Here is a 19,965-nt window from a genome sequence, read left to right on the forward strand (position 1 = left end):
CACATCTTCCATTGTCTTAAGATCTATTGATATCATAAAAAGCCATCCTTATTTATACTATGCTTTCTCCCTCCGTTCCGTCTTTCTTCAGACATTTATGGAGCACCTACTGAATACCAGGCCTGGTGGGAGCCTCTGGGAAGATGCATTAATCGGACAGCCCTTGCTCTCAAGGGAGCTCCCTGTCTAGAAGGGTGGACAGACTGGAAAACAATTACTCTGCAGTGTGTTCAAGCTCAAAACTTCTGTATGTTTAAGCAGGGTCCTAAAATGACAGCTACAATCTTCTCCCCATTTACTTCCCAACCCTCCAAAACTCCCTAGAACTGCAGGCTGTTTGTTCCCATTATCTGTTTCTGGACTCCTCCAGAAATAGGAGAATCAAGAAGTTGCTTCTGGAACTTACTTGATCTCCATGAAAGAAAAGTAATTCTTAATTAATAACTAGAATGCTGTGGCTCAGTTACTCTTGAATATAAAAAAAACTCATTGACAATTTTCAGTTTAATCCACACTGTAACCTCTTTTTCACTGCCTCTTGCGGGGGAGGGGAGTCCGAATCTTATTATGTGATTTTGTATGAAGTGGGAAGAAATTGTTGGAATTAAAGGGTTTAACTTTAAAGGTATGTTAATAAAGGGAAGTGTTGTTGGTCTTTACCCCCTCAGGTGCACTTCTCTTTAGGATTCTTGACACAATGAGCATGCACACAGTAATCACCCTTCTGCCCACTGTGTTGATATCACCGCTAAAAGAACAGATCCTTGCCCTCCCTCAATGCCAATCCTCTTACTCAGTTCTCTACACTTTCTCTTTCAACAAGTTAATGGTGAAGTTAAGAATTTTAAAATGCAGTGCCTTGCCATTCTAACTTTGGCTAAATAATTTTATCCAAATAATTCTATCTGGTTCCCTCTCCCAGTTGTTTATTTAATTCTATTAGAGTTTCAAGATTCTGAACATGAATTATCTGCTAATAAAATCTAACAGTATTTCATTATACAGTGTGTGTATGATTCAGATCCCTCTGGGCACACAGTTGCAGCCGGACTCTATTCGAGTTTTAAGAAACGTCAATCTTTAAAATCCAGTTTACAGCCTAAAAAGGAGGCTGATGATTTTGCTGATCATTCAAATGAATTGATAGCCTTGAGATAGGAGATCTGGCCACAATGGAATCTTGAACATTTTAAATCCAAATGCAAAGTCTTGTGTGTGTGTGTACACTCAGTTACCTGTAGGAGCAGGGAATTCCTAGAAACTAATTACACTGTTGGATCACCTTGGGCTGCTAATTTCTGAATTAGTAAAAGGGTTGAAATATCCACTATATGATAAACCAGAAAAGGGTCATCCCTGAAATCTTAAGGGCGAAATCACTCTGCCATTAAGAGCCTTGAGTGGCTGGAGAAAACCACTTCCTATAAGAGAAGTAAGCGTAAGGAGGATATAGTGACCCAATACTGTTAAACCATCATCTCTTGACAAAAACATAATCTATTGAAATGCAGACAATAATGAGATGGATGGAATATTCTTATACAAGTGGTTCCTTGAGAAAACTGGTTGTTCCTGAATGGAATATTCAAATAACAACTTTAAAGGGCAAGAATAATTTAAAGTGGGTCATCTGGAAAGAAAAAATTCTTTGGAATAAAATACATGTACCAAATAAGTCAGAAGAAAACAGATCCAGTATCACTTTTGTTTTCTCTCTTTGTCTATACAATACTTAGCCTAGTTCTCAGCAACTTCTAGGGCTCAGTATACATTTACTGAATTGAACTTGCTGTAAGGAAATAAGTGGACTAGAACTAACTTAGCATCTGCAGATGTGTTCTTGGATAACATCCCTCTAACGTCATCCCGAAAGAGATTGTAATTTTCATGAAATCTTATGTGAGAAAACAACGATCTCAAAATGGACAGGAGGCCAAGCAGTTCAGACAGAACACTGCGGGTCACACAGACGGTTTACAGATAGCCTCTACATTTCCATAAAATGCTGATAATTTCGATGCCTCTCGGCTCAGAGACAAGTCCATACACAAATGTTTTCCTTCTAGAGCGTAAGGTCCGACCTCCTCACTGCGCACTCCCAGCACCCTTGCACCGGCTAAGGGGACTTTGGGACCGGACGCGGCAGGACCACGGGGGTTCTCCCCACGTGACACGGGACCGTCGTCTTCCTCTAAATTCCAGCCACCTTTTCCGACGTTTTACTCGAACAGGCGGCCGCGATCAAACATTGCAAAACTCTGTGATTTGCATGACACTCGCGCTGCTGTTCTCTGGGTGCCGCGCCCTTCTAGGGGCAGGTGTTAGGGCGCGGAAGCCTGTGGGCACGCAGGCCCCCTGCCGAGGTTCCTTTCAGCGCGACTGGCCACGTGCTTGCCCTTGACCCCGCCATTCAGCCACGCACAATGCAAAATATACAACAACAACAATAATGTGCACGGAAGCGCCTTTGCAGTCCGCGCTTTCTTCGTGGCCCACGCCTGCTTTGCCTGGTCTCCAGCCTCAAGATCCCTCCTCAGCCGAAGAGCCGCCTTTCTGCGTCCAGTTCCCGCGCGGCACCGCACGCACAACTGTGCCACCCGCTCGGGAACTGCGCGGCTGCAAGCCTGTCGCGCCGGGTTGGGGGACGAGCAAAGCGGGCTCTGCACTTGGTACAGGCACGGCCTTTCCACCTGACCTTCGCCCTTGGAAGGAGGCGCGCAGCCCAGGCTGGGCCAGGTCGCCCGGCGCGCTGTTGCGGCTAAGCCCACGGCGCTCCCAGTGCGGGGAAGATGCTCATTCCGGGAAGGCAGCGCTTCAGCAGTGAGGCTCCCCGCCTTTGTCCCTCTCCGCCCGGGCTCCGGAGCTGGATTCCGGCCCAGGTGCGCCTCAGCCTGCTGCAGGTCTATGGGCACCAGGGAGTGGAAGCGGGCGCAGCTCTAGCCCGCGTGCGGCCTCGGCGGTGCGGAGGTCCCCGCCTTTAACCACTGACCGCAGGCCCAACCGCCACGTGGGGCGAGCAGGACCTCTACTGCCGCGCGCCTCCACCGAAAATCGGATAAAGCCGCGCATTAGCTCGCTGGGCAATTAATCTCACCAAAATTAGCAACGATGCTTAAAATGTTTTATTTTTTTTCCCCTCTTTAAAAATATTTACAGATCTGAGGTCTCCTCCTGCCCATCCTCGGGACGAGGAAAACGAAAAGAGGCGTTGAGATCATTGTCCGAAGCCCCCGCTGGCTTGGCCGGCTGTGTGTGCATGTACGTACATACAGGTGTATGTATGGGGAGAGGAGTGTACCTGGTTCTGTTGATGTTTTTCTAATTTTTTTCCCCTACCAATTAGTGTAGATCTGGCCGGAACTCCCTTTCCCACCGCCACCCGAGAACATCCCCTCCAAAATGGTTTTCAAAGCGTATTGGTTTGTTTTGGCTAGAAAGCAGGCGATCTGGCTTGAGAAATGCCGATAAATAACCCGAAACAATCAAAACAAAAAGTAGGGCAGAGGCCATAAATAAGAGATAATGAATACACATGGTGTATTTCTTAATATTCCCGGCAACGCACCGGCCCGCGCCGGAGCCCCGGGGAGGGAGGGGGAGGGGGCGCCGCTGGAGGCGGCCCGGAGAGCGCGGCGCGGGCCGGCGGCCGCTCAGTAGTCGAGCTTGTTGTAGAGGTTGTAGAGAGGTAAGGCCGAGAGGTTGCTGCCGGGGTAGTAGAGCGGCGCGGGGAAGGCGAGCGAGCGCGGCACCGGCACGCGCAGCAGCGAGCTGTCCCGGAACACCAGCGGCATTCCCACCAGAGTCTGCGCCGACGCGTGCGCCATGTTGGCCGCCTCCAGCTCGGCCGAGAGCTGCCGCTTCCACTTGTTGCGGCGGTTCTGGAACCAAGTCTTGACCTGGGTCTCGGTGAGCTGCAGGCTGGAGGCGAGGCAGGCGCGCTCCGAGCTGCTCAGGTAGCGCTTCATGTCGAAGGTGGACTCGAGCTGGTACACCTGGCTGCGCGAGAAGACCGTGCGCGTCTTCTTCTTGGCGCCCGCCTGCCGCTCGGCGCCGCCGTCCCGCGGCCGCTCGGGCCCCGGCGACGGCGAGCCCGCGGGCAGCAGCCGCTCTTTTTCTTCCTTAAAGTCCGGGTGTGACGGGGAGAGGAAAGGCGTGCGCTCCGAGCTCGCCGGCCCCGCGCCTCCGCTGCCCTTGGGGGTACCTGGGGAGGGAGAACAGACAGGGAGGCATGGAGTCGGGGAGCCTCCGAGACCCCCCAGTCCTGGCCGAGGCCAGGGGGATGGCAGGAGGCTGCAGCCTTGGTCCCAACGCCTTCCTCTTCTCCCTCTCGCTGGAACCCGAAGCCCCGCACCCTAGCTTTGAAAAGGCAGCGGGACCCAGCTATTTCGAGAGTATGGGGTCTCTGTGCCCCCCCCCCCAGCTTCGGAGAAAGGACATGTGGCAACGGGGAGCAAGTCTGGACGGGGGGGAGGGGGCACTAGCATCATTTTAAAAGGTGATTTTGCCTTGTAATAACTGAGCTGGAAGAGTTCCCCGAGCTTTATCGGGAGGCATCATTTCACAGGCCGTTTGTTCGGAAATCACGCTAAGGACTAACGCGGGGCTCCCCTTCGTCAGTGTTGTGAAGAGGAACCATCTCTGAAAGGCACCATTGTCAATCATCTTGGAGTGGTAATCAGGCCGAGGGGGGGCGGGGAGAGGAAGCGAGGAGAAAAAAGAAGCTGCAAGAGATTGCGGTAGAGACAGACGGACCGCTGGGACCCGACTTCTAGACCTCTTGTTCGGAAAGTATCCGACCGATGTACAAAGGGGATATTGAGGGCAGAGCCGTGTGTGCGGCCCGCCCCGTACCGGCCCGCTGTGTTATACGCTCCTTCCAACCCAGCCTCGTCCAAGACCGTTCCCGTCACCTCCCGAGCTCCCTCCGGGAGGAGGAGACAGCATCGCGCGCGTGTCCCCTCCCCTCCTCCCTGGACCCCGGGCGGCCGGGGTTCTGGCCAGAGGGGCCCTGCACCCCGGCACAGCTTCCCTCCCGTAGAGCTTGCTCGCGGCCGGCCCGGCGGCGTGCGATCCTTACCCAGGCAAGGAAAGGGGATGGGGGGGTGATGCTTGGGGCCCGGCTCCTTGGGGCCGTGCGGGTCTGGGCAGAAGCAGGCAGGTGCCTTCCAGCCGTCGTCCGGCTCCTCCTCCTCCGAGGACACGGACAGGCTGCGCTTCCTGGCCGGCCAGCCCGCGGGCTCTCGTGGCACCTCCGAGGGGCCCCCGCCCAGGATGGACTGAATGGTGAAGCTGGAGACGCCGCCGGCCGCCGGACACCCCTTGCCTGCATCTTCCTTGCTGCCCATCCTGGGTTCATAAGAAATCGGAGGAAACCAAGAACTCCCTTTAGAGACGATCTGGGTGGAAGGTGGTGCAGGCAGGCAGGCGGGGGGAGGGGCGGGGAGGGGAGCCAGGGGGAGGGGGCGGCGAAGCTGGTGAGGCGTCCCCTTTGCGCTGGGGACACGCGGGCACCGGATGGCTGCGCGGGATCCCTGCCTGCCCGGCTCTGGGTGCGCCCGCCCAGCCCCGCCGCGAATGTCCCTTCCTTGCCCGCCAGCTCGGCGGGTCTCCGCCGGCGCGGAGGTGGCGCGGCCTCATTTGCATAGAGGTTACCGGGACGCGGCCAATCGCAGCGCCGCCGAGCGGCCCCGGAAATTTTCAAAAAGCCCAGGCCGGGCAAGCAGCCACTGTGCGCCCCGGAGCGCGCCGAGAAGCCGGCCGGCATCCGCTGTGTCCAACCAGGGACAGCCGGGCCGAAAGCAGCCTGTAGATTCCAGCCCAGGTTCCTAGCCTCTGTGGTGACTCCCACCGCTCCGACTCCGGCCCCCTTGAGGGGCAGGGGCCAGCGCGGGGCTCCGAGCTGGAGTGGTCCAGTGCCTCCGTCGGAGGAACTCGAGGTCCCGGGGACCGGCAGCCGGCATGCCGAGCTGGCGCCGGGTAGACCGCTGCATTCGGCAAGGGAGGGAAGGGGTTTAAGAGCATGCGCTTCGGTCCTGATGCCCTTCCTGGGAGCTTAACTGGGAGGCCCGGGAGTAGACAACAGCTGGCCACCCCACCCTACAGATCTCACCCCATCACAGGCCCCACAGGCCTGCACGATCTTTGGGGGTGGGATCTTGTTGCTAGAGATCCTGGTTCAAGTCCCAGCACCACCACTTACAGACTGCGTGAACTAGGACAAGTCCAGTTCCAGTTAGAGCCTCACTACCCTCACAGGGTACCTCGCATGAACTTCTCAGTAGCACCTCCTCCTTTCCCCTGTTTGGAGGATAGCCTTAGGTAGGAGTGGAAAAGGCGTGGAGAGCCCAGAAGCACTAGGAGTCCATAGTAGGTACTCTGTAAACCTTTGCTGGCTAGCCCACAGCCCACACTCGGCTTCACAAGTGATTTTCCAGTTTTGGCAAAGACCGCGGCTTCGGAATTGCTGCAGAAATAGAGGCGCTTTGATGTGGGAAGAAGGCGAGAACAGGTTATGGTTTTAGAATTAGGCAAAATTGATTCAAATCTCATCTGGGTAGCTTTGGGTATGCTACTAAAACTTTCTGAGCATTGGTTTCCTCCCTTCCTAAAATTAGAGGAAGCAATGCCTACCTGGAAGAAGTTAGGTTAGGTCAAAGTGGCCATCTCGGAGGCGCCGATAGGTGTTCAATAAACCGTGGCTCGTTCCCTCCCAGCGGCCTCCTCTAAGCCCTGGCTCTCGCCCCTGTAATTCCCGGATCGGCTGTTACTGGGTCTAGAAGCAGCCTGGTGCGGGCAAAACGGTCCCGGGGCACAGTTGTCTATACAAGCATGGAGGAAACGAAGGTGAGGTAAGGCCCAAAGGCGCTCAGGCAAGACCGCACTCCCCCTGTTCTGTCCCCCTAACCCCGCCCAGGGGCTGCGGCCTTGGGATTGCCGGACCAAGAGCTCTTGGGAGCCCGCGCTCCTAGGATATCCCCCCAAAAGCAACCAAGGTGATAGGAGACTCTGGAATCAGTCCCCACAAATGTCCAGACCCTGCACCATGACGGCGCAGTTCCCTCCTTGCCGGCGCCGCGCGGGGTTATTGAGTAACGCGCTTATAATATCATTAGCCGCGGTGAGTTACCGACTGCAGCCCTACCCGTGGCAGAACCTCTCGCTACTTAACTCCTCGAAGGGCTCGTTAATGGGCTAATTGATTAGGAGTCGGCGGCGCAGCCGAGCAGGGGCAGGCGAGGGGGTGGAGGCTAGGGGCTGTGCGCCACGGCCCGGGAGGCCGGCGAGGGGCAGGTGCCGGCCTCCGTCACCGCATTAACCTCTTCAGGGCTCGGCGGCGGGGTCGAGACACATTACAAATGGTCAGCTTTAATCATGGTGTCAGCTCATTAACCCGGAAGGACCCGGCGCTGAAATACAATTTGTGCGTCCTCTCTGCGCGGCCGCGGCGCAGGCTCGGGGGCCACGTCGCAGCCTGTCCCGCGCGCTCCCGCACGGTTGGGGGTTAGAGAGGAGGTTCCTGGAAAGACACAGCCGACTCCCTCACCCGCCTGCGGCCTCGGCTCCGGCCAATGCTACCCCAAGGGAAATGGGCCAATCCAGAGAGCGGAGGCCGCCACCCTCTGGGGAAGAAAACGGGAGTTGTGGGGGAGAGGAGCATTGGTTGGACCCTTCTAATTAGTAAATACTTGGCCCCAGCAACCTGGAACACGCCGGGAGCGTCCTATCACTCTTCACTTTAATCCTCATAGCAAACCTGTGGTGCAGATCTTCATCCCCGTTGTACAGGCGGGGACACTGAGGCCCAGTGGGGGAAATTGACCAGCCGGAGCAGAGTAGGGAAGATTGAAGCTCAAGGTTACTCCACTGCCAATTCCAGGCCCTTGGGAGGGGCGAGGGGTGGAGCAGGCTTTGGCACGGAGCTTGGGGAACAGCTGCGGGGGAGACTGTGAGGACCTCTGCTATCTGGAGACCGCTGAGGCAGATGTATGGGTGCGGTCCAGGATCCAAGGAGTTGGCCTCTGCCCGAGCCGGGAGCATGTGAGGCGGCGGCCAGGCCTCTGGGGATGGACCTCGGAGAAGCAGGTCCAAAGCCAGGAGCAGTGAGAGTGGGGAGGAGAGTGTAGCGTGGTGGGGTGTGCCGAGGTTTGAGGACTGATTTGGGGACTCAAAACTAGGAAACCACGCAGCCCCGCGACCCCACAACCTCGCCCCATCCCTCACCCCAGGCTAGTTGGGAAGTCAAAGGGAGCCATCTGGCTTCCCTCGCACTCCGTTTGTTCGCTACCTCCCCTCGCATTGACCGTCTGGTCTACACAGAGGCGCGCTGTGAGTCCTGCGGAGCCTACGCCACCTTCCCACCCCGCACATCTTCAGACGCGCACACATTAAGCCACCCGCACGCACTTGCATAAACGCTTCCGCCTTCGCACGCATTGAGTCAGCAGACGCTCGCTGAGCTCCGACTAGTGCGCGCACACACGCACACTCACTCACACTCTGCCCTGAGCCAGGGAAGTGATGATGGGCGCCTGACGGAGGCAGGGAGGCCGTGGCAGAAACCAGGCAGACTCCTGGCTCTGCAACCTGAAGGACTCTCCTCTGGGGTCTCCCTTGCAATGCTCAGCTGGTCACCGGCGGGGGCTGCGGCCCCTAGGGCACGGGTAGCAGTCACGCAGCAGGGGCCGGAAGGCCAAGACTCGATCTTCCAGCCAACCCTTTGAGGCATCCGGGGATCCCAGGGTGCAAGGACCCAGACGTCCTCTCCTGGGTCCAGCACAGCTATAAAACACACTCCCAGGAACCGTCAGCTCTAGGAACCACCCCCCACAGACACCCCGTCTCTCTGTCCTCAAGTGTGGCAATCTTTCTACTCTGTACCACCTCTGGCCCCACCCTCCTACTCAAAGGGTAGCTCCGCCCCTCCCTACAGCGTTTGGATCAACCGCCCAAACTCTGGAGTATGGCCCCTCCTCATTTGGGGGATCGCCCCCTCCCTAGGAATTAGACACAACCGTGTTCTAAGGAATGATAAACTCCGAGGCTGAAAGGACGCTTAAAGTTTAGATCTCGAGATTATGCCGCTGCTCAATATTAAAGCGGCCCAGAGCAAACTTGCCGAGGAGCCTAATAAAAATTGATCCTCTCTGCTCTGCAGCGGTTGGGAAATAGGCTGGCTGAGCCGGGTAATGGAAGGAGGCTCCCTCCGAAATGACAGATGAAGTCATAAACAAGTTTGATCTTGGAATCAAGCTTCGATAAATATTAAACACAGTCTGCCCCCCCACCTTTACGGGAGTGGATTATGATATATGGTGCGTCCAAACTTTAAAATAAGGAAATACCAGAGAAAATGATCTCAATAAATTTTCTAAGTATAAACGTTGATTATGTTTCGATTTTCATTCAAGGACCTCTGCTGTTCGTTCTTTGGTGCAAATGACATCTCGCAATAGGCTTTTGGGGAAAAGGGCTCCCTATTTGAAAAAGAGAGCCCCAGAGGTGTACAATTTATGTAATCTGCGGCTGGAAAATGAATTGTGTAATTTATTGGAAAACAGAAAGTCATGAAGATTGGATCAGCATAGCCGAGTCCCGACACCGCCCCCCCCCACATCCATCAAGTTCCAATTAACAGCCTAACCAGAGAGCTTTAATGGGTTTCCAATCTAGTGGCCTGATAGACTCATCAATTCCTCTGGGAGAAATTAAGAAAATCGACCGCCCCTTGGCGACGCAGTGTCATTCCTTTCTGCAACTATATGTCAAATTAAAAACACAATTAAAATTTAAACTGTTTCAATCAAAGGGTGCCCTGCAACCTATGTTTCACTTAATAGAACTTTGATGAAAATCTGATGCGTGCACTCCATCACCAAGGGGGCGAGGGCGGCGAAGGAGCTCAGGAAAGAAGGGGATTCTTTCTATTTCTTTAAGACATTAGCGCTCCGATGAGGCACACCAGGTGACTCCACCTGGCTTCTCTGGATGAAGCAATGGGTGCCAACGCGCTCTCCTCAGAGCTTGTTCGCTCGCTCTAGACTTCTACCCCCCAGCTCTTTTTCCTCTCCTTCCACCGCAACCAGAAGCAATCCCTTTGGGACCCCGGCAACCCAGATATGGGGCAGTTTCACCCCGCAGACTCGTGGCCTGGAGCAGCAGCCGATAAGGGGCTCTGGGCGGGTACAGCCAGTGTGCACTGCCCGGGAACTCTGCAAGGAGACACGCAGCTTCCTGCCACCCCCTGCCCCAGGTCTCTGAAACTGCCTGAGGCTTGAATGAAGGTCTAGGGGACCCTAGAGGCAGAAGGGTGGGAAGTAATCCCAGACGATTAAACGGACCCCAGAGATGGCTACGTCTGCGTCACAGTCTGAGACCTGCTCTCCACCCGAGAAGTCTTTAGGGTACCCCACAGGAGGGGGCCACGCGCGGAGTCAAGTGCCCCCAAATCTCAACTCAAGATCCTGTCGGAGCAGTCAGGGCTCCAAAGTACAGCCGGCCTAGTTACCTTGGCGGCCTTTTCCTCTCTCTTGACACCTCCCCCCCAACCCCTCCCATTGTTTATAGGTCAAAGGGTCAACGTGCGCGCAGAGCGCCTCGACTGGGCGCGGGCGGGCGCACGCGCACACAAGGGCGTGCACACTTCCAGAACCTACAGCGGGACGCTCGGACCGCGGGCACCCAGAAGCCCGAGAGAGCCGGCAGACAGGGCGAGGTGGTGGGCAGAGAGTGGGCGGGAAGCCTGGAGGAGGAGCCTGGCGGATTTTCTCCGCGGGGCCACGTGTCCGCGCCCAGACAGGACGAGTCCCCTGAGCTTGGTCGCTAAAAGGGAAAGGCTCCTGGAGAGGCCACTGGGTCGCGGGGCGCGGACAACCGCGAGAGGTGGGGCAAAATGGAATCTTGGAGGCAGCAGTCAAGTCTGCACCCCACAGGGCCCCTCGAGGGAAGCTGAAGTGTCCCGCGCGCACACTGGGAGCATGGCCCCAGCCCGGGAAGCCCCACAACGCGGGGCCTAGCCAAAGCTCCCGAAGGCCAAAGGCTGCTCGGCCCTCTGGGCCCCATTTCTCAGATCCCCGTTCCTCGGACCCCCACCCCCATCGCCCAGGCCATAGCTGGCCCGGCGCATGCCCGCCTGCGGAAGAGAAAGCAAATTTCACCGACCTGGCCTTCTCTTTCTCCCAGCTCTACCCTCCAGCGCGCGCTCTGAGAGCGGGAAGACGGGAGCGCTCTGGTGTTCTCCCCGCGAGGCCTCTGGCTCTGGCGTGCCCGGAGCCTGCCAAGAGGACGTCCCGGTTCAGAATGAGCGCCCAGCGACCGGGAGGGGGGGCAGTTTATATCTGTCTTGCCGCTGTTTGATGTACACAAACCCGCTCTATTTACTATCAAATAAAAGAAATACATCTGTGTTGCCAACACTAACAGCTCAGGCGCTGACTGCGCGCTCTCCCAGGGCCCGCAGGCGATCCAGGGCGCTCAGACTGGCAGAGACCCACATTGTGGGGACCTCGGCTCCGAGGCAGGTCCCGGCCCACAGGAGTATGGGAGTCTGCGGCCCGGGTGCTGGCAGGCTCCGTTGCTTTATCGCAGGTGAGAGAGAAGGAAGGAACGGGCCTTCCTGCTGGACTGCTTTCAGGCCCAGTGCTTTCCATGGGATTCTGCCCAGCTTGCCTTAGTCTGGGGCCATCAGAGCAAACCAGCTACCCAGGGTCATCTCAAACAAAGTGTGCCTGATTTTGCGTGTTAGCGATAGCTGTAATGCTAAAATATGCAGGTGGGTGTACAGTGGGCCACTGGATAAGGGTCTGTAAAGGTCTACCTAAAGAGTGTGTGTGTGTGTGTGGGGGGTGAGTGTTTATGTCACACGTGAGTGCGTCCTATGTGGGGTTTGCTGGTGTGTCTATTTGGATGATACAGGAAGGATTTCGCCAGAACAACGTGTCATTTGCACTGACTTGAAGATTAATAGGGGGTACAGATAGGGAAGGCTCTGAAGTTAGGGTAGGTGGAAAGAAAGCTAAGTTCTACGATGGGAGGGCAAGGAGGGTGAATGTATAAAATCTGGGGTGTTGGCCCACTGTCCTAGCATAGGGGACAAGGGCTGACGTCCCACAGTGGAACCTCCGTGCATAGAGGTACCCTCATTCCTTCAGATAGCCCCCTCCTGCTGAACGGTTCCAGCAGCCTCTGGCAATTCCTGGGGAAGTGGGAGTGGGGAAGAGCGTTCTTTGTAGGGGAAGCTGACCCCAAGCAGCTCTCCAGATGTGACAGACCCACATGCACTGAGAGGTTTCTTGGGCTCTCCTGACACCGAGGCCTCAGAAAGCCCTGCGGTAGAGCCTAGGATGTTTCCTTGTGAGCAGTGATGCTTGGTGCCCCCACACTGAGGCTCAGTTCTTTCTCTCGCATCGTGAGAAATACGACCACCCTGACCAGACAGGAGGGAAGCGGAAGTTTCCCACCTGGGTCAGCTTCTAGGCTCACACAGCCACCAGTCCCTGGAGGTCTGATGCTGCCCTTCTCCCCTAGGGCAGACACGGTGGCTCCACAGAGAAACCTACCGGCACAGGGCAGCGGGGCTGCCCAATAGGAGGGAAAGGGAGGCCTCCGGGAGCAGGACAAAGGATAAACTGTGTGCACGGGGAACCAGTTATTTCTTGACTTTGTAAAGACTTGGTCAGTCAAGAACCGTTTTCTAGAATCCAAACACAAATAAAGAAGTATTTTCTTGGCGTTTGATAGCATCATGTTCTGGCTGTAAACTCTAAGGACATGTTTGCTATTGCAACATTATTTTTAATGAGCTGTTATTGGCCTGTCCCACAGTTAGTATTGCCAACAGTAAAAGCCATCACTGTGTTTGCAGGTAATACAAGGAACAACATATTTTGATCCCGAATTTTTGTTTATTTTTCATTTACGACACATGCTCTCGTTTTTATTCTAAACCACAGGGAAATAAAGGGAGATCTATTTTCACTGAGGTTCAGGCTAAAATTGTGCCATAAATACGCATGCCAGTTTATTTGGGGGGAGTTGCCCGTCAATAGAAAAGGATACTCAACATTTCAGCCATAGTAGATTCCGCTGTGTCCATTGGGTTTGAGGAACCCAGCAAAGCACTGCGAGAGGGAATGGGAGCGCGTGCAGGCGCTCCCCAGCGGACGCGCCGGCAGTGTGCTCTTCGGAATCTTCACCGTCTACAGGTTCTTCATCTCCCCCTTCTGGCTCCCCAGCTTCAAACTTGCCATGCCAGGAGCTGGGCGTACAGACCCCATGCTCTAAGGCCGGCAGCCCTGCGGTGGGCAAGGAGCGTCCAAGCACCTGCTTCTGTCAGCGGACTCGCGCTTGCAAGCAGTTCCCGGCGCACTGCACCTCCGCAGGCTGCCCACCGAGCGGGTGGGAACCTCGAGCTCTGCGCTTCCGGGGATGGGCCAGACAGGGACAGCAGACCAGAGAGGCTGCTGCCCTGGAGGTGGTGGGCGCCGGTGGACAGAAAAGGGCCTGGCTGGGAGGAGACCATTTCCGCTCAGTGGCCGCTGCCACAGTCGGATGATCTGTGTTCCCTGGCACGCCGGGACCGCCCCCCCTACCCGAGCCGCCCGGAGAGCCACAGTTCTTCAAGCCCTGGGGATGCCTCCCAGTCCGGGAGGTGGTCGGTCTCCCTGGGTCTGCCCTCTCTCGATCCCGCTTCTCCCAGCAGGATTTAGAGACCCGCCTCTGGCCACAGCTAAATTCTAAGTTCCCACCCTTCTTCCCCAACCCCCTTCTAGATGCAACGGAGCCCAGCACCATCCAGGCCCGCGAAACAGTGCCCGGGAATGTCCTGCCCCGAAGCTCAAGGCTCTTGACGGAACCGTGGCCTGGGCGCGGAATGCGAGGCTGCGGCGCTGCGATCGGAAATTTACCAGCCAGTTCTCGGCTCGCGGCTGCCGCTTCGCTCAATTTCTCAAACTTAAGCTTAGGTTCTCGCCCCTTCCGCCCCGCATTCTCCCCTGAGCGCAGGGCTTTGCAAGCCGCAAAAGACACGGGAGAGAGCAGCCCTGGTAGCGAACAAAGCCGCCTCTGTCTCTGCTGCCTCCTGGATTGCGGGGATGTGCGTCCAGGTTGGACTCCGCGAGCGCAGAGGCAGCCGGGGGAGCGAGGCAGAAAAGAGTTTCAGAGACACCTGCTCTGCGGAAAATCGTCCGAAGTTACACACTCTGGCAACACGAAACGCGTCACTTTTCTTTTCTTTTTAATTAATTCAGTTTCACGACAACATTAAGTGTAACAATATTTTGTGGGCCTTTTTCATTTTTTCTTAAAAAGGGACTGAACCCGGGCAGTGACGAGGGAGATGGGGGGTGGGGAGAAGGTCAAGCTATCGCAGAACAACAGGTGTAGCCAACAGAAAGAAAACAGATTGGGTGGCAGAGCCAGGAGCCCTGGGGAGTTGAGGGTGAACTTTACAAGAAATCTGTACATATATCAAATAAGTTAAAATTCTCCTAAATTGATTGTCCTTCACTTAAAGCGCTCCAGTATTTTGAGCATTGCTACCTTTGAGCACTGCTACCTATCCTTGCTTCTTTCCTCCCTCCTTTCCCCTTCTTAATTTTCTCCTCCCAAACCAATGACCAGGAATACACAGTGAAAACGTCTGCTCCTCTCCGAGGAGAAAGAGATCAGGCTCCCAGGAAATTTTGTACAATATTGCACAGGTCAAAAGTCCAACACTTACTGCAGAACAAAAAAGGGGGGAGAGGATAAAAGACAGATCCTTTTTTAAAAAGAAAAATATTGAAATCACTCTCCCAAAACAGGGAACAAAGCAATAATAGTAATAATAATAATTTACCAACAAATGAAATCCCCAAAATAAATGCTACTAATAAATAAGACCACTCACACCGGGCCAGGTGTGGAGTTGTTTCAATAATCAGAAGTCTAATTTGGGGCTGTCTTGTCTTTTCCCTTTAAACACTTAGAGAATTCTACAGTCACAAAGCAGGATGAATGAAGAGGTCAACGGTGACACACCTCTGCGGGAAAAGCGGCCTTTGCCGGGGTTCCTACCAGGGGCTTCTCAGATTCTGAAAATGAGGCAGGATAACTGGGGTTGGAGAGGGAGAACCACACCCAGAAATCCAGGAATAAAAGTAGGATAGTGTGAATTATCTCCTTCACCCTCTCTCTCTCTCTGGACTTCTGAAAATAGTTCTATAGAAAGTGAATAATCTAGAGGGGTTTAGGTTTCTGCGGCTTATTTCTCTTCTATAAAAATAAAACCAAAAAGCCACAGCGCAATGCAAATTTAGGGGGAAGAGTTGCACCTTTTACAAAAGCTTTCGGACGAAGTATATGACCCGGGAATTTTCTTTTTCCTGCTCTTTCTTAATAGAACCAAAACCAAAAGTAAGAGGGGAAGCGCCTCAAATCCGTGAGGGGTGAATTGCACGAAAATGCATTGCAAATACTTACAAAACGCTACCGATTGGGGGAGGGGAGGCCGGGGCAGCGAGCCGAAGCCCCGGTTCCCGAAGGCCGCTGGACGTCTCGGCGCCCTCGGCCCGGCCCAGTCTCCTCCGGGATCTGGGAAGGCGGCCGGGCGCTCCCTCCCCCTCCCCTGTCGGGCTTCAGACCGGCCGTAGCAGCGGCACAGAGGAGACCACCGGGTGCGAGTAGTACACGGGGTGCGGGAAGGTGAGCAGCGGCTGGCTGACAGGCACCGGGGCCCCCGCGGCCGCGGCCGCGGCGCCCTCGGCAGCCGAGTTCTCGTGGTAGAGGATGGGCACCCGCACGATGCGCTGCGCCGCGGCGTGGCTCAGGTTGGCCGCCTCCAGCTCGGCCGCCAGCTGCCGCTTCCACTTGTTGCGGCGGTTCTGGAACCAGATCTTGACCTGCGTCTCGGTGAGGTGCAGCGACGCGGCCAGGCCGGCGCGCTCCGAGCTGCTCAGGTAGCGCTTCATGTCGAAAGTGGACTCGAGCTGGAAGACCTGGCTGCGCGAGAAGACCGTGCGCGTCTTCTTTTTGCGGCACGCGGGCTTCTTCTCCGGGCTCTCGGCGCCCTTCTTCCAGTCCTCGGCGCCCGGCGTCGCCGCCGCCGCCCCCACGCTCGCCCCGGCCGCTCCCGCCGCCGCCTCGCCCTCCTTCTTGCCTTCCTCCGAGTCGCTCTCCTCCAGAATGATCTCGTCCGGGCTCTTGGAGTCCAGCTCCTTGTGGTCGGGGTCGGCTTTGAGCAGCGGCTCGGGGGAGTCGCGATCGGTTCCCGAAGCGGGGGAGGAGTCTCGCAGGAGGGCCTTCTCCGAAGCTGGGGAGAGACAGACAGACGGACGCACACACACACACACACGCACACCGACACAGCCTTCAGCGAGGCCTGGCGCCCGGGGGCCGAAGGCTCGATCCGCGCCGCCGGCCTCTGGGCCCCAGGCCTCGAGGCCTCTCCGTTCCCGTGGGCCTCCTTCCCGGCTGGGCCAGGGCAGGGCCCCCGCACCCTGGGATCCCCTTCCTCCCGGGGGCAGGCGAGAGCCCCGGACGGTGATAGAGCGACCGCTTCCTTTTTTGCCCTCAGATCTCCCGCCAGGGGCCCACGGAGAGGTTCGCTTCTGGCCTGGGCCCACCGGGTCATTGCCTCCATCCAGGCCCCGTCCCCGGTCCCAGCCGGCTGAAGCCTCCCCATTCACACCCCAGGCCACTTTTCCCGGGAAGCGCCGCGCCCCGGGCTCCGATTCCGCCTCCTTTTCTCACCAAGTGGGATTGGATTCCCGGGCCGCTACCGGGCGCGCGGGCAGTAGATGCAAGCCAGGGGCCGGAGGAAGTTGGCCAAACGGCGGGTTGGAGAGCGCGGGGGTCTCAGGGTTGAGGTGGGAGGCGGCGCGGGGCGGGGACCGTACTGGCGCGCGGGGGAGAACATGGAAAGTTCAAAGAGAGGTCGGTACCTTCAGGTCTCGAGAGGTGGCCGCCGGCGGGGGTCAGGGTGTAGGGGTACCACCAGGCCGGGGAGCGCTCCAGGTAGTGCGCGGGCAGGGCAAACCTCTGCGCCGGGATCTCAAAGCGGGGGAAAGCCAGGTCGCCCACCTGCGAGAGCGCGAAGCCCGCCGCGCCCTCCAGAGCCCCCTTGGCCGCAGCGGCGGCGGCAGCGGCGGCGGCAGCAGCGGCGGAGGCCGGCGCAAAGAGCGTCCGTGGGGGCGGCTGCGGCTTAGGGGGCGGCCGGTGGTGGTCTCCGTTGAGCAGGTTCTTGATGGAGAACGGGGACTCCTTGGGCGCGGGAGGTGGGGGCGGCGGCGGCGGCGGCGGGGGCTGCGCGCTAGCGGTGCCAGGGGCGTCCGGCCCGGGCTCCGGCATGGTCCCCTCTCCTCCGGGTCCCGGGGAGGGAGGGATCGGGACAGGCGGGCGGCCGGGCGAGCAGGCGGGCGGCCGGAAATCAGACCATAAACGGAACTCAACTACGGGGCGCAAAGTCGGGGGCCGCCCCGGGCGCAAATCCAGCGGCGGGAGGGCGGGGTGAGGACCCGGCCGGGGCGGGCTCGCATGTGGGAGGGGTGCTGAGGGGCGGGGAGCGGCCCAGCCGCGGCAAAGAGGGAGCGAGGCGGCTCGGCGGCGGCTGCAGCTCCCCGGGAGGAGGCGGCAGGAGCAGTCCCCGGCTTGGGGCTGCGTCAATCCGGCGCCGGATGCTAATGATGAAATCAAAATGTCATCCAAGTTAAATGCGGGGAGTATACGGCGATTGGGCGCGTACAATGGCAAATGGGATTAGGCAGGCGAAGGCGCAGCCGAGTCCGGGCCCCGCAGCCGCCTCCGCCACCGCCCCCTCCTCGCCTCCGCTCGGATTTTGGCGCTTTGGCTTCGGGCTATAAGAGCCTGCCTGTTATTGGCTTTATATAGTCCAATTAGGCAGCAAATGAGGACAAGCCTATTAGCACAAAAGGATATTGGCTCCCGCTAAAGAGGCACTCGGAGCGCTCCGGCGAGCGCAGGAGGCGAGCGAGGGACGCAGAGCCGGCGGCGCCCAGGGCCGGGAGCGCACTGACAGCCGAGGCGCCCGGAGCCCGCGCCTTCCTCTCCCCCCTGCAGTTCGGGGACCCGCTTCCAGCCGCCAGGCCTGCGGGAGGAGGAAGGGGCGGGCCTGGCCCGCCCGGGTCACCTCGGGGTTATCCGCGCTCGCAGCTGCCGATCCCCCGCCCCCAGGGGCTCGACAGGGTCCCGCCGCCTCCGCGCTGCTGGAGAGCCACGGAGCCCCGGCCCAGGAGGCAGGACGCGACCTCCGGCCCGCGGCGAAGTCAGCACTTTCCTACCCTTTGGGGTCCGGCAGCCTCAGCATGTTCCCCAAAGCCTGCTAAGAGCGCGGCCACGAAGAGGGGGCTTTGGGTTCCCGTCTAACCGATAGGAAGGGAATCGGGGTGTATGTCCTTGCACTGCGTCAGCGGGCTCAGGAATCAGCGTGGCCTTGGCCTTTGGCCCTTGGAAACCGAAGAGTGAGTCCTCTGGACCAGGAGTGGGTGTGCGTCTCGGCGCACCCGCGTGTGCCCGCAAAATGGGCTAACGCCCGCGTGTCACTTGCTCGGGCTGCTACAGCAGCAGCGTCGCGGCACCGACGACTACGCTCGCAAGGGCGCTCTTCCTCTCGCGCCGGTGGCCCCGAAAACAGCACTTCTCTTAGGAAGTCTCTCCTGCCAGCGTTTGGAGCTGCCTAAAGCTTTAAGAGGGAGCGACGAGAACCGAAGGCACAGCGGCGGGACCTTCCTCGGTGGTGGCGGCGGCAGCGGCACAGCAGCATGTCCCCCAGGGCCGCCAAGTCCCTAGAGAACCCTGCTGGGCCTCTGAGGGACAGCTGGGCCGAAAGTCACTCTACTCCGTCGACATTAAAAAACAACTCCCCAGGTTACACAAGAAGCCCATAAGGCAGGCATTTAAGACTCTAGATTTAAGCATCAGATAAAGTAGGATTGTTTGTGGGGTCCCTTCCCGAGAGACAGCTCCCTGGTCAGAGAAAAGCGGCAAAGTGGCCATCACTCTTCTCCACCCATTGTGAGCTTCCATACACCCAAGATCTTTTCATGGCTCTTTCCCTTCCCCACTGCCTCCCCCTCCCACCCCCGCCCCGCGCGGGTTAGAGCCATCTCGCCGCTAAGTCAAGGCCGCCCGTGCCCTGGCAGGTGTAACCGCTTCGGTTCCCCAGTAGGGAAGTGGGTATGTATTATTTTCTGATCTGATTCGGGTCTTCAGACCGCCCCCCAAATGTCGATGCGCGCATTTAATGCTTCTTTCAGCAAACATTCGTCTGCAGTGGTGAACCCCCCTTTTTTTTTTCCTTTGGAAACCTGGAAGCATTGTAAATGGTGCTTCCATAAACAATCATTATTCTCATTATTATTACTCCCTTGAGTTTGTACAGAGCTTTAGTGGAATGCAAACCGCCAAAGCGTCCAAAATCTGAGTTTGAAATCAATCATCGCCCTGAAACTCAAGTAGGGCTGGTCTCACACTGGGGTTTTGTAGATGGAACAGGGCTCCCGGAGAGGAGACTGGGCCAAGGTCACCCAATCGGTGCTGGACACCCAGAAGTCATTTTCTCCCCAATTCAGAAATAGCTCGAAGCGCGCAAGTCTATGCGGGTTGGGGCTCGGCCGCGACGCGCCCGCCATGCAGCGGAGGCTGCGAGAGAAAGGCCCCTGCGTGGGTTCGCGCGCATTGTGGGAGCTCTCCTATCCCGAGCGGACGCGTGCAAAGTCGGCTCAAGTTCTGCCGCGTGGACGCCACCTTTAAATGGAGACAAGCAGAAAAGCCGCTCATCTCCCAGGAAAAAGGTGCGACCGGCAGACGTCGCCGAAAAGTTCTGGCTGGGGAAGTGGGCTTTGGGCTGATCCGCGAAACGGAGGACTAGACCCGGATGGCAAGGGGTCCAGGCCGGCTGGACAAGAGTCCGGGACAGCGGCGGGGGCGCGGCTACCCGAACTCACTCTCTCCCGTCTTCCCAAGTTTTCCCGG

The 19,965-nt window shown here is 57.5% G+C and overlaps 2 protein-coding genes and 1 long non-coding RNA gene across 5 annotated transcripts; 1 reads left to right on the forward strand and 2 right to left on the reverse strand.

Moving 5' to 3' along the window:
- Positions 1-3,086: 3,086 nt before the first annotated feature.
- Positions 3,087-11,299, reverse strand: HMX2 (H6 family homeobox 2). 3 transcript variants are annotated; one of them, XM_059172918.1, is made up of 3 exons: positions 11,158-11,299; positions 5,078-5,346; positions 3,087-4,201 (listed from the first exon to the last, which is right to left on the reverse strand). In XM_059172918.1, the coding sequence occupies exons 2-3, from the start codon at positions 5,343-5,345 to the stop codon at positions 3,651-3,653; spliced, it is 819 nt and encodes a 272-aa protein (XP_059028901.1). In that variant the 5' UTR covers position 5,346; positions 11,158-11,299; the 3' UTR covers positions 3,087-3,650. The 3 variants fall into 3 exon arrangements, with proteins under 3 accessions (XP_059028901.1, XP_059028903.1, XP_059028902.1); XM_059172920.1 differs by lacking the exon at positions 11,158-11,299 and adding an exon at positions 8,494-8,553; XM_059172919.1 differs by lacking the exon at positions 11,158-11,299 and adding an exon at positions 6,631-6,809.
- Positions 11,300-11,430: 131 nt separating this feature from the next.
- LOC131830585 (uncharacterized) lies at positions 11,431-14,254 on the forward strand. The gene is made up of 2 exons (XR_009353231.1): positions 11,431-11,583; positions 13,767-14,254. It is a non-coding gene; the product is annotated as an uncharacterized LOC131830585 (long non-coding RNA).
- On the reverse strand, positions 14,214-17,697 carry HMX3 (H6 family homeobox 3). Its single transcript, XM_059172921.1, has 2 exons — positions 16,917-17,697; positions 14,214-16,285 (listed from the first exon to the last, which is right to left on the reverse strand). The coding sequence occupies exons 1-2, from the start codon at positions 17,320-17,322 to the stop codon at positions 15,612-15,614; spliced, it is 1,080 nt and encodes a 359-aa protein (XP_059028904.1). The 5' UTR covers positions 17,323-17,697; the 3' UTR covers positions 14,214-15,611.
- Between the last annotated feature and the right edge of the window lie 2,268 nt (positions 17,698-19,965).

The sequence above is a fragment of the Mustela lutreola genome, chromosome 4 (assembly GCF_030435805.1).
Source record: "Mustela lutreola isolate mMusLut2 chromosome 4, mMusLut2.pri, whole genome shotgun sequence".
Classification (NCBI taxonomy): domain Eukaryota; kingdom Metazoa; phylum Chordata; class Mammalia; order Carnivora; family Mustelidae; genus Mustela; species Mustela lutreola.